This window comes from Loxodonta africana, chromosome 24 (genome assembly GCF_030014295.1).
Source record: "Loxodonta africana isolate mLoxAfr1 chromosome 24, mLoxAfr1.hap2, whole genome shotgun sequence".
Lineage (NCBI taxonomy): Eukaryota > Metazoa > Chordata > Mammalia > Proboscidea > Elephantidae > Loxodonta > Loxodonta africana.
The window spans coordinates 42915718-42928000 of NC_087365.1; the positions used below are offsets into that span (position 1 = coordinate 42915718).

The 12283-nt window shown below is 47.0% G+C and overlaps 1 protein-coding gene across 1 annotated transcript in view; it reads left to right on the top strand.

Annotated features, from left to right (window-relative positions):
• The first annotated feature begins 7765 nt into the window (after window positions 1–7765).
• Window positions 7766–12283, top strand: part of L3MBTL1 (L3MBTL histone methyl-lysine binding protein 1) — a 41377-nt gene continuing 36859 nt past the window's right edge. The window contains exons 1-2 of the mRNA XM_064276100.1: window positions 7766–11666; window positions 11826–12052. Of these exons, the coding sequence (XP_064132170.1) occupies window positions 11531–11666; window positions 11826–12052 (363 nt within the window). The 5' untranslated portion in view covers window positions 7766–11530. The remainder of the gene's footprint in view (window positions 11667–11825; window positions 12053–12283) is intronic.

The window sequence follows — 12283 nt, forward strand, 5'->3', positions numbered from 1 at the left end:
AAATTTCAGCAAGAGACCCGCTCTCCTGATGTTGATGGGAAGTGAGCATCTTGTAATGGCAGCCCAGTGTAACACCCTTGATCATGTTCTGTACATGACTACTGATAGCACAAACTATAGCCAGTTCTTTTCTATTCCTTCTCATTTGTCAACCCAAAGCCTTTACTTTTTCTTTCCAAGGAGACTGAGTTCTACATGGATGTGATTGACATCCCTCCACAGTGTTCCTCTGAGGCCCTTCACAATAACTGTGTCCCTTCAGAGTGATGTTGGCATTTTCTGGCATATCGGCATGCTAATTGAGGAGAATGGCCTTCATTCTTGCAGTAGATGCAGCAAAGCACACCAAGAAATTTTATTCTTGCCTCTCAGTAAATTAGCTTTTATAAGGGAAATGCCACCCCTCTTCCCTTGCCTTTGTACTTGGCTGACATCATCCAAGTGTATAGGTGTCTGGTTTGTACCAGAAAGCCAATGTGCTCCTTAACCTGAGTAGAGGAAGAATAAAGATTAGACAGTAACTCCTTAGCAACCCTATTCAGAGCAGCTGATTATGAAAGTACCTGATAAATGAAATTAGATATTGCCTAGGATAGACAGAACTAGAACAAAGCAAGGTGATGGCTTCTCAAGAGACTTCTAGGCTTGTGGGCCATCTTTCCTAAGTGACATTTGTCTTCACTTGGCAAGATAATTCATTGGAACGTCCTTGGTACTTGGAAATAAAACACTCTTTATCATACTTCTATGATAGAAGCCCTGGTGGTGAAGTGGTTAAGAGTTCAGGCAGCTGACCAAAAGATCAGCAGTTTGAATCCACCAGCTGCTCCTTGGAAAACCCTATGGGGCAGTTCTATCCTGTCCTATGGGGCCACTATGAGTCAAAATCGACTCAATGGCACACAACTTGACAGAATATACAGTATGTTTAGCTTTTTGCTTTGAGTGACATAGCAAAGTAGCCATAATAAAAGTGTGCTAGTTTTGCAAGTATTTGTCCTGCACCTGCTATGTGCCAGGCCCTTTTCTAAGCACTGAGGACACAGTGGTGAACGTGATTGACAAGGCCTCAGCCCTCTTGAAGCTTTGACTCTAGAGGAGGGAGATGGTAAACATACAAATAATGTAGTTTCATTTAGTGATAAGTGCTTTGAAAAAAAAGCAATGGATAGAGTGATGGGTGGGATGTGCTTTGGCTAGTGTGGTCAGGAATGGCATCTCAGTGGATACCACCAAAAAGTTGAGAAGGCAGCTAGATGAAAATTCGGGGAAGAATATTCTGGGTAGAAGGAACAGCAAGTTCAAGGGCCAGAGATGGGCAACGAAGGACAACATGTGGGTGGGTCTCTTAGGGGTTCATGGAGATGTTAGCAAGTAGGATCAGACAGAGAGGTAGACTGCCTCAGTGAGGAGCTTAGATTTTATTTGAATGGCAATGAGAAACCTTTGGAGATTCACACATTGAGAAAACTGGCTCCTGTGTGGTTCCAGAAGCCCAGGAGAGATGATGGAGTTTGAAGAGTGGAGATGATAAGATGTCCGATTTGGGCTTTGTTGTGGAGTAACTCAAAATCTGAATGTAATTACAATTTACCATAGTGAAATATATCAGCTGCTACTAAGTTATGATTAGGGATCGTCTCGATGGCAGTGGGTTTTTTTTTTTTTTCCCTACTAATTTATGTGGGAGAGGAAGAAATGAGTGGGGAGGGGAAGGGAGGGAAGAAGGAGCTGCATGTTCATATTTCCTGGCTCTAGGTTTTTTTTATTACTCCTCAAGTATGAGCTTTGAGAACTAGAGGATTCAAAATGGTAAAAATTAATAGTAGAGCACCTTGGGTTTTTTATTTTTATTTTTTTTGCTTTTGGGGAGGAAGATCGCAGAGGTAAAGTGCTGTTTTCATCACATTATATCAAAGGTATATACTGTCAGCATGGTGTATAACTGTTGACGTTGACTTTGATCACTTGGCTGAAGCAGTATTGGTTAGGTTTCTCCGCTGTAAAGTTACTCTTCCCTCATTCTATAGTGTATTTTTGGGACAGAAGTCGCTATTCACAGCCTACACTTAAGGAGTAGGGAATTATGCTCCCTCTCCTTTAGGGCAGAGTATCTACATAAATCATTTGGAATTCTGCGTAGGAGATTTGTCTCTTCTTTCTCATTTATTAATTATTCAATGACTGATATCCGTATGGACTCATGGATATTTTATACTCTCAAATTGTACTATTATCTGAAGTCACCAGGGGTGCTAACACTTCTGTTTGTTAGGCCTGCTCACTGTTGAATATGGCAGATTGTTTCCTTGACTATTTTGTATTTTTATATTGTGAGCACCCCACTTGGCCTGAGTTGTGGCATAGTCTCTTTAGAGCAGTTTTGCATTTATTTTGGGAAGGTATGACTTGTGCAGGACCAATTTTTGTATTGCTTTCCTAGCGTGAAGATACCTACACCAGGAATATGATAAAAATTTAGATTCCCAACCCACCCAGGCAGAGACAGACTTTCTTTCTGTTTCCCTGGGGTAGTGTACAGTTTTTCTAGAACTTACTTCACTAAGTATAGTCCAGGGGTGGGAAGTGGGGTGCTCAGTTTTTATACAGGGGTTTTACTTCCATCTCTAGTATCACATAGACTTAAGATCCCATCTCCTGCCGTTGTTTGTCTAGTAAAACCCAAGGCCCTAACAGCTGGGCCCTGTCTCCGTCTAATAACCACCTCCAGGACAAGAGAGACATAAACCCACCCCTTGTTGCTCTGTTTTTACTTTCTTCTTTGTTTCTGGCTCCTAAGGATTTCTCCTTGCAAGTTCTGCAATTAGTTTTCTTCATTCTTTCCTTGCAATATATTATCCGGGATTTTAGGTGTCTGTGCTAGAAAGGGTTCCCAGTTAGCACAGTCCACCATATTACTGGAATCAGAAGCATTTACACTTAAATGAAGGTTGCATCCTGGTGACTTTCCTAAAATCCATGGGCCAGCCCCAACAGTGAACTGAAGTCTCTAGTAGGAACAGAAAGATGTGGGCTGCTTACAGTTTGTCACTGTTTCTACTCAGCATTTCAGAAATTGGGGATCTACAAATCCCAACGACATTCTTTAATGAGATGGAGAAACAAATCACCAACTTCATATGGAAGGGAAGAAGGCCCCGGATAAATAAGTCATTACTGAAAAAGAAGAACAAAGTGGGAGGCCTTACTTTACCTGATTTTAGAATCTATTATTATACCTGTTATACAGTAGTCAAAACAGCCTGTTAATGGTACAACAACAGATACATAGACCAATGGAACAGAATTGAGAATCCAGACATAAATCCATTCACATATGAGCAGTTGATATTTGACAAAGGCCCCAAAACAGTTAAATGGGGGAAAGACAGTCTTTTTAACAAATGGTGCTGGCATCACTGGCTATCCATTTGCAAAAAAATGAAACAAGACCCATACCTCACTCCATGCACAAAAACGAGCTGAAAATGGATCAAAGACCTCAACATAAAATCTAAAAATGATAAAGATCATGGAAGAAAAAATAGGGACGTTAGGAGCCCTAATATATGACATAAACAGTATACAAAACATTAAGAATGTAGAAGAAAAGTTAGATAACTGGGAGCTCCTAAAAATCAAACACCTATGCTCATCCAAAAACTTCACCAAAAGAGTAAAAAGACTACCTACAGACTGGGAAAAAGTTTTTAGCTATGACATTTCCGATCAGCGCCTGATCTCTAAAATCTACATGATATTGCAAAAAGACAACCCAATTAAAAAATGGGCAAAAGATACGAATAGACTCTTCACTAAAGAAGACATTCAGGTAGTTAACAGATACATGAGGAAATGTTCACGATCATTAGCCATTAGAGAAATGCAGATCAAAACTACAATGAGATTTCATCTCACTCCAACAAGGCTGGCATTAATCCAAAAAACACAAAATAATGTTGGAGAGGCTGTGGAGAGATTGGAACACTTCTACACTGCTGGTGGGAATGTCAAATGGTACGACCACTTTGTAAATCGATTTGGCGCTTCCTTAAAAAGCTAGAAACAGAACTACCATACGATCCAGCAATCCCACTCCTCGGAATATATCCTAGAGAAATAAGAGCCTTTACACGAACAGATATATGCACACCCGTGTTTATTGCAGCACTGTTTACAATAGCAAAAAGATGGAAGCAACCAAGGTGCCCATCAACAGATGAATGGATAAATAAATTATGGTATATTCACACAATGGAATACTATGCATCGATAAAGAACAGTGAGGAATCTGTGAAACATTTCATAACATGGAGGAACCTGGAAGGCATTATGCCGAGTGAAATTAGTCGGTTACAAAAGGACAAATATTGTATAAGACCACTATTGTAAGAACTTGAGAAATAGTTTAAACTGAGAAGAAAACACTCTTTTGTGGTTACGAGAGGAGGGAGGGAGGGTAGGAGAGAGGTGTTCACTAATTAGATGGTAGATAAGAACTACTTTAGGTGAAGGGAAAGAACACACAATACAGGGGAGGTCAGCACAATTGGACTAAACCAAAAGAAAAGAAGTTTCCTGAATAAACTGAATGCTTCGAAGGCCAGTGTAGCAGGGGTTTGGGGACCATGATTTCAGGGGACATCTAAGTCAATTGGCATAATAAAATGTATTAAGAAAACATTCTTCATCCCACTTTGAAGAGTGGCATCAGCGTCTTAAACGCTAGCAAGCAGCCGTTTAAGATGCATCAATTGGTCTCAACCCACCTGGATCAAAGGAGAATGAAGAACACCAAGGACACAAGGTAATTACGAGCCCAAGAGACAGAAAGGGCCACATGAACCAGAGACTACATCATCCTGAGACCAGAAGAACTAGATGGTGCCCGGCTACAACCAATGACTGCCCTGACAGGGAACACAACAGAGAACCCCTGAGGGAGCAGGAGAGCAGTGGGATGCAGACCTCAAATTCTCATTTAAAAAATCAGACTTAATGGTCTGACTGAGACTGGAAGGACCCCAGTGGTCATGGCCCCCAGACTCTCTGTTGGCCCAGGACAGGAACCATTCCCGAAGCCAACGCTTCAGACATGGATTGGACTGGACAATGGGTTGGAGAGGGATGCTGGTGAGGAGTGAGCTTCTTGGATCAGGTGAACACTTGAGACTGTTGGCATCTCCTGCCTGGAGGGTGGGTGAGAGGGTAGAAGGGGTTAGAAGCTGGCGAAATGGACAGGAAAAGAGTGGAGGGAGAGAGCGGGCTGTCTCATTAGGGGGAGAGTAATTGGGAGTGTGTAGCAAGGTGTATATAAGTTTTTATGTGAGAGGCTGACTTAATTTGTAAACTTTCACTTAAAGCACAATAAAAATTATTAAAAAAAAATTGGGGATCTACTCTTGGATAGATAGGTTTTTAACTTAGAGAAGATGCTGGGCTGAAGAGAAGCTGTCACTTAAGGGAAGGATTGGACTTATTTGCTTGCTCCTGAGGGTGTAGTGGGACCAACAGGGAAAACTCGGGGTATATGAGAGGCAGAGCCTTCTCAAAATCACAGCAACTTGGAAGGAGCGCTCTATCCTTGCAAGTGTCCAGATAAGCAAGCAAACCAGGTATGAAGACCACCAAAGTATTGTTAAAGGGCAAAAAATAATGTCTCGGCAACTCAAATCTGTGTCAGTTGTTTTTTCCTGGGTCCCCTAGAACAGATTCCGTGGGTCTGTTTTAATCACTATCTAAAAGATACATTTGTTATTGAGAAGCCATGTGTTTGTGCAGGTTCACCTACTTTCTTTTCATCATCTGAACACCTAAAATAAACCTTTTGGAATCCAGAACAAGCACAGTCTGGGTAGAGATGAAAGATGAGTGGATGGTTGAATGTATTGCTGTGTATGAAGAGGCTTCCATTGTTATGGCAACCAGCATCCTCAACTGATGCAATCCTGTTCCCAATAATATAAGATGTGATTAAAAATTGACATTGCAGCAAGGAAGAACACATGTAATGTGTTGGCGTAGCAACCAGAATAGTTAAATTCTGCATAAACTTAAACCTGATGATCACAGCAATTTGGGGAATTTGCCCACAATTAATTAGGAACCCTTGTGTAACTGAAAGTCAGGAGCCTGGAGGTCTGACCTGTGGCCATGACCTGTAGGCTAAATGGACCTTGATTTCCTTATCTGTAAAGTAAGGGATTAAATTATTGATGTGGGAGAAGGGGCTGGGGCTCTGGACTGTATCAAGAGTGGCCCCGTTTTCATTTCCATGCAGTACATCATTTAGTCGATCAACAGATATTTACCGAGCACCCACGAAAACCAAAGTTCTTCACTCTTGGAGCTCGTGGTCCCCTAACTTCTTGAATTACATAAATCCATGTGAAGGTACAGCTGTGATGTGTCTAATAAAGACAGGGGTATTTTGTGTACGAGAACCAGTAACAAGATTTAGGTACTCAGAAAGCCATGTTGAGGCAGTGAGATTAAGGAAATTGAAGCACAGGGTACCAGGGACTTGCTCAAGGCAGCACCAAAATAGGAGCCGTTATTAAAAACAAGCCATTTGCCATGAAGCAAAGTGATAGTCACTTCCAGTTTACAAACGGAGAAATGGAGAACCAGAAGAATAAAACGAAGAGCCCAGGCTACACCACCAGCTAGTCGTAGCGGAGTCCCGGAACCCAAAAAAAACCCCACTGCCTTCCAGTCGATTCCGACTCATAGCGACCCTATAGGACAGAGTAGAACCGCCCCATAGAGTTTCCAAGTAGCGCCTGGTGGATTCGAACCGCATAGAGTTTCCAAGGAGCGCCTGGTGGATTTGAACTGGCAATATTTAGGTTAGCAGCTGTAGCACTTAACCACTAGGCCACCAGAGTTCCCTCCCGGAACCCAGGGGTGGCTAATGCAGCTCTTTATGGCAGGAAGGGCCAGGACCAGAACCTACACCGCGCTGGGCCTGGTTTCCTCTGGTCGCAAGTGCCCTTCAGCCTTTTATAAGGCAGGTTTCTAACCCTTCTCAGCTCTCCTTTTCCAGGTGGGGCCAGGCGCGGTGGAAAGGCGCTTGACGGCGCAACCACCTAGCTGGGGCGTGTACGGAGGTGCAAGCCACGTCTTTAGTCATTCACCACTCAGCTGTGGGGGACGGGGTCCCACGGGGCTCTCTCCAGCCTCGGTGGTTCCCGCGCCTCACTGCGCGCTGGTGGCTGTGATGCAAGGGGTAGAGGGCAAGAACAATCTCGATCCCCCTCGGCCGCGGAGCAAACCGGCCCCAGGAGAAGGTGGGGAATTGGCCCCACGCGGCAGTGACCTGATAGGAAGGCAAGGGGACGCAGGCGCCGCAGAACTCCCGGGCCTGCGACCCCCAAATCTGCTCCGCGCCAGCTCCGCGCTGAAGAGTTCCGCAGGGAGGCGGGTCCGCCCCCCTGTGCGCGCAGGCGCGCGCCGTGCAGGGCTCGGACCACTGCTCAGCGCGGGGCAGCCACGGACTGGCATTGCAGGTAAGGATCACTGGGCGAGTGGACTCGGATCCTGGGCCAGGACGCCGTGGCACCCGGCCCCGCCAAGCGCGGCGAGTGCTCGAGTCCTTGGTCCCGGTGTCTCCCTCCTTCGGAGCGCCTCCGCGGGTAGGGTGTTCAAGAAAACCGGAGTGGAGGGGTCTGGGCGGAGCGCGGAGGGGGCCAGGCGGGTGCGAGGCTCCGGGAGAACGGATCTGGCCGAGTTGCTGCTGACCGCGCTCTGAAGGGGTGGAGGGGGAGGAGGCTGCTGCCTTTTTTCTTTTCTAAGAGAAATGCAGTCAATTAAGAGTTTTTCATTAATGGAGGGGAGGGTGTCGAGGGCGGGATTTTGGTTTCCTTAAGAAGTGGATCATTTGGCAAACTTTTTCTTTCCCATTTTTATTTTTACAACGAAAAATGAGATTTTTTTCCCCCATAAAGGGAAAGAATAAAAAAAATTCCGCCATTTTGGCGTTTTAAAAAGTAACCGCTTTGCGGAGCTGAGGGATCAGTGGCCACCGCGCCCGCCCAGGTCTTTGCCAGTCCCGGGAGGACTCCCGAAGGCTGGCGGCGGATCTAGATCCTCGAACCCCGTGCGCTGGGCCGCAGTACGGCTCCCGGGTCTCGGCCGGCGCTGCGGGGGGCTGGAGGGGTGAGGCCGCAAGTTTGTGCCTCTCAGTCTCACTGCGGCTGCGTGTGTGTTGGGGTTGCCGGAGTATATGTCTGGAGCGCTACCTCTCCACCCAGAACCTAAACAGAGGGCATTTATCAGGCAGCAGTTGTGTACAAGGCTTTGAGGGGCACGGAATGCGGGGGCGGGGGTACCTTGGCAAACTAGAAAAAATACACATGGACGTATCCATTCGAGAAATATTTATTGAGCACCTATTATGTGCCAGACACGGTGCTGAGCATGCAGTGGTTGTTTTAGGTCGGGTTCCCTGGAAAGACTCAGAAATTGACTGTAGGAGGTTTGTTGGCAAGTGCCCTCAGGAATGTCACCTGTAGGGGAGTGACGACAGCAGGCCTGGGCAGAGGGAGAAGTTGAACTGCTGGTGTAGTCTCAATAGAGCCTGCAGCCTGTCCCAAGAGGAGTTCTGGAGCTGGGATGGCGGCTCTTCCTGGAACAGCCAACCCGCTGTCGTGGAGTCGATTCCGACTCATACCGACCCGATAGGACAGAGTAGAACTGCCCCCATAGGGCTTGCAAGGGTGCAATCTTTAGGACAGTAGACTGCCACATGTTTCTCCCTAGGAGCAGCTGGTGGGTTCGAACTACAGACCTTTTGGTTAGCAGCCGAGCACTTAACCACTGCACCACCAGGGCTCCTTCATGGCCCTTCCGATGTCTCATTTTGAGGCGAGGGGGCAGGCCTTTGTACCCTATATCAACTAGTCTTTGGATGGTTGTCCCCAGAAGAGGGCACTAGGGCAGGGCAGCTCTCTTGGCTGAGGGCAACTCCAAGAGAACAGGGAACACTGAGGGCTGCCACTGACAACCTCCCCAGTAGTGGGGGGTGGGGGGCTTCCCACTTTATCCCCTCTTGCCCCCAGCCTCTGAATAGAAGGGGGAAATAATGTTCTTGCCCTAAAAGCAAACGTGGCTAAGCCACTTATGGCTTTCAATACCATTTGTGTCTTCTTATATTATTGATCATTCTCTTCTCTCAACTGTCTGATTCATTCATTGAGTGACTGTTGAGTGCAATCTCTAGATCAGACTCTTTGCATGCTGGGTGCTTTGGCCACAGGCCTGCAAGGTACTTGCAGCCTCAAGTAAGTGCAAGGTTAGATTGTGGTGGAATGTAGCAATAAATGAATACCACAAGAACACAGAGGGAAGGAGACAATGCAAGAGGGCAAGAGAGAGACAGCAACCACTGCAAGCCAGTTTTTCAAGCAAGCAGCTTACATGTTTTTTCAGAAGCTGCCAACCAAGCTCCCTGGAATTTCTGTTAAGAGGGAGCGGATTGGTATTTGATGAGGGCCTGCTGGTGTCAAAATTTTACATGCATTTTCTATTTATTCTTTACCCTAGCCCTTTGAGGTAGATAGACACCATTACTACCTCTATGTTACACATGAGGAAGCCGAGGCTCAGAGTCACATAGGTATTAAGTGGGGAGCTGAGATTCAAACTCATGTCTGCTGTAAGCCTAGGCCTATGTTGTTTTCTTTAACCTGTATGCCAGAAGTCATTGTCAAGTAGTGCTAATACCTTCAAGCAACCAAATATCAATCACTCATGAAGTGCTTTTTTAGTAATGGAGGGAACGGTGTCAAGGGCGGGATTTTGGTCTTTTTAGGGTATGGGTCATTTGGCAAACTTTTTTAAGCTTGAATTACTGAAATCCAACACAAATATTTATTGAACACCTACTGTGTGCCAGCCTGTTCTAGGTGCTGGGATATAGGTGCTGAACAGGTCTTTGCTCTCATGGAACTTACATTCATGTGGAGATGACTGACAAACACAGAAACTGATAAATGAAGATCAGTGCTGATCATGGTAGAGGATGTGAAGGAAATAAACACAGTAATGAGATAGAGAGTGATGGGGCGTAGTGGACGGTGTGTTGCTTTAAATTAATGGTCAAGAAATACCTCTCTGAGGAGGTGGCCATTGAGCTGAGCATAGATGATGGGAAAGAGCCAGCCAAGCAGAGAGTTTGGGGAAGAGCATTCCAGGAAGAGGGAACAGCAAGGGCAAAGGCTCTGAGGTGGGATTGCTGGTCAAGCCACAGAAGGAAAGCAGAGTCTGTGGCGGGTGTGGTCAGAGAGGAAGACAGGTCAGATTCTGTAGGGTAAAGCATTGCAATTTCATTCTAATGGCAATGCAGAGCCCTTGAAGAATTTTACTAATGCTTTAAATGGGGAAAAGATGTGATTTGGTTTATGTTTTTGAAGCTGTGACTGGAGAATAGACTGTAGGAGGGCAGAGGAGGAAGAGGGAGATGGGCTAGGAGGCAATATCAGAAATCCAGGGAGAGCTGATAGTGGTTGGGACTAGCATGGTGGCAGTGGAGATACAGAGAAGTCAGACAGAGATGTGTTTTGGAGATAGTAAGTATAAAGCTGTGTTGTCCAATACGGTAGCCACTGTGGCTATTAAAATTAAATAAAAATTCAGTTCCTCAGGCTATTGGCCATATTTTAAGTTCTCAGTAGCCACATGTGGCTAGTGGCTACTGTATTGAACAGCATAGGCATAGGACATTTCCATCATCACAGAAAATTCTATTGGACAGTGCTAGTGAGGCATCTAGCACAGTGGCTGAGACATTTGAGGAGCTGAGTAAATGGTAGATATTAAATATATTTGATACGTCATTAAGCCATTTTTTCCATATATTTACCTGTTCAACCAATTCTATTAAATGCCTCTACTGTCCCTGCTTTACTAAAGCAAAATCACGTACTTCCTGGGTTCTCATACACTACCTCGTTGCCCTTCAAATGCATACATTCGTTCAACAGATGTTTGAATGCTTGCTTGGTGTTGGAGGGAGTGGTGGGCAAAGAGTGTAAAAGAACAGGATCTGAAAAGATCCCAATTCCCAGGAAGATAAATTACGCACAGGTGGGGGAGAACCTGATACTTGAAATGCTCTGAATCCCCAGAGGGAGAAGGAAATGATTCTAGTGGGGGTGGGGATCCAGAAGGAGGTGAGTTTGGACTTCGCCTGGGCAGTGTCATGAGGACAGCTGGCCAGACAGAACCGTGTCCTGAGCCACGCTTCCTAGAGTGAGTTCTGTACATCCGGGTTTACTAAGCACCCTCACATATACCACTGCAACCATCTTAAAGAGGAGGGTGGGGGAGACGTGCAGGCCTAGCTGGAGACCTCCCAGTGACCACGAGCCAGACATGATGCTGGTCTCCTGAGACACCCTACCCCCTCGGGGCTGAGGTGTTTCTCTGCAGGTTGCTGGCATGGGGGTGGCCAGCTCCCCCTCAAAGAAGCCCTCTTATTCTACACTTTCTGATTCCCCTGGGGCTGTGTTCGGTTTGTAGGCTTTCCAGGATGGAAGGGCATGCTGAAATGGAGATGCTGAGGACGCTGAAGGGGCCCTCCACAGGGGAAGTCAGCGTCCACTTGGTGGCCAGAGACAGCCCAGGTTCCGGCTCTCGCCTGCCGGCTACTGCCTTCATCATCCCAGGTGGGCTAAGCCAGGGCTCTAGGGAGGAGGAGCATACTTGCTCAAGCAGGTGTGGATCCTGGGGAGGGGATGACTCTTTTCACCTCCCCAGATATGCATGGCAGGATTGGGGCAAGGCCACCAGGCTTACCTGTGTCGTGTCTGCCCACGTATCTGCAGCCAGCTCGGCCACCCTCGGCCTGCCCACCAGTGCCCTGGATGTGTCCTGCTTCCCTCGAGAGTCAATCCATGTGGGCGCCCCGGAGCGGGCGGCCGGCAACGAACCGGTCACGGCCACCGTGCTGCCTCAGCTAGGTGCGAGGCCAGCAACCAGCTCCAGCGTCGGCACCGGGCGGTTACTGGAGTGGACCGAGGCTGCGGCCCAGCCTCCTGGGAGTGGCCTGCGGGTCAGTGTCTGCGGGGATGGACTAGGTCCCCAGAGCGGCATGTACGGGGCGGGGCCTGAGGTGGAGCGGGGAAGCTGGCTGAGACAAGGAACCTGGGAGTGGGCCTTTAGCGGGGTACTCCAGGGGCGTGGCTTATGGATGAGGCACTGTGGGACCGAGGGTCTCTGGGGGCGTGGCTTGGAGGGAGGTAGTTTGGGGTTGGGACCTGAGGCGCTATAGGGGACCAACCAG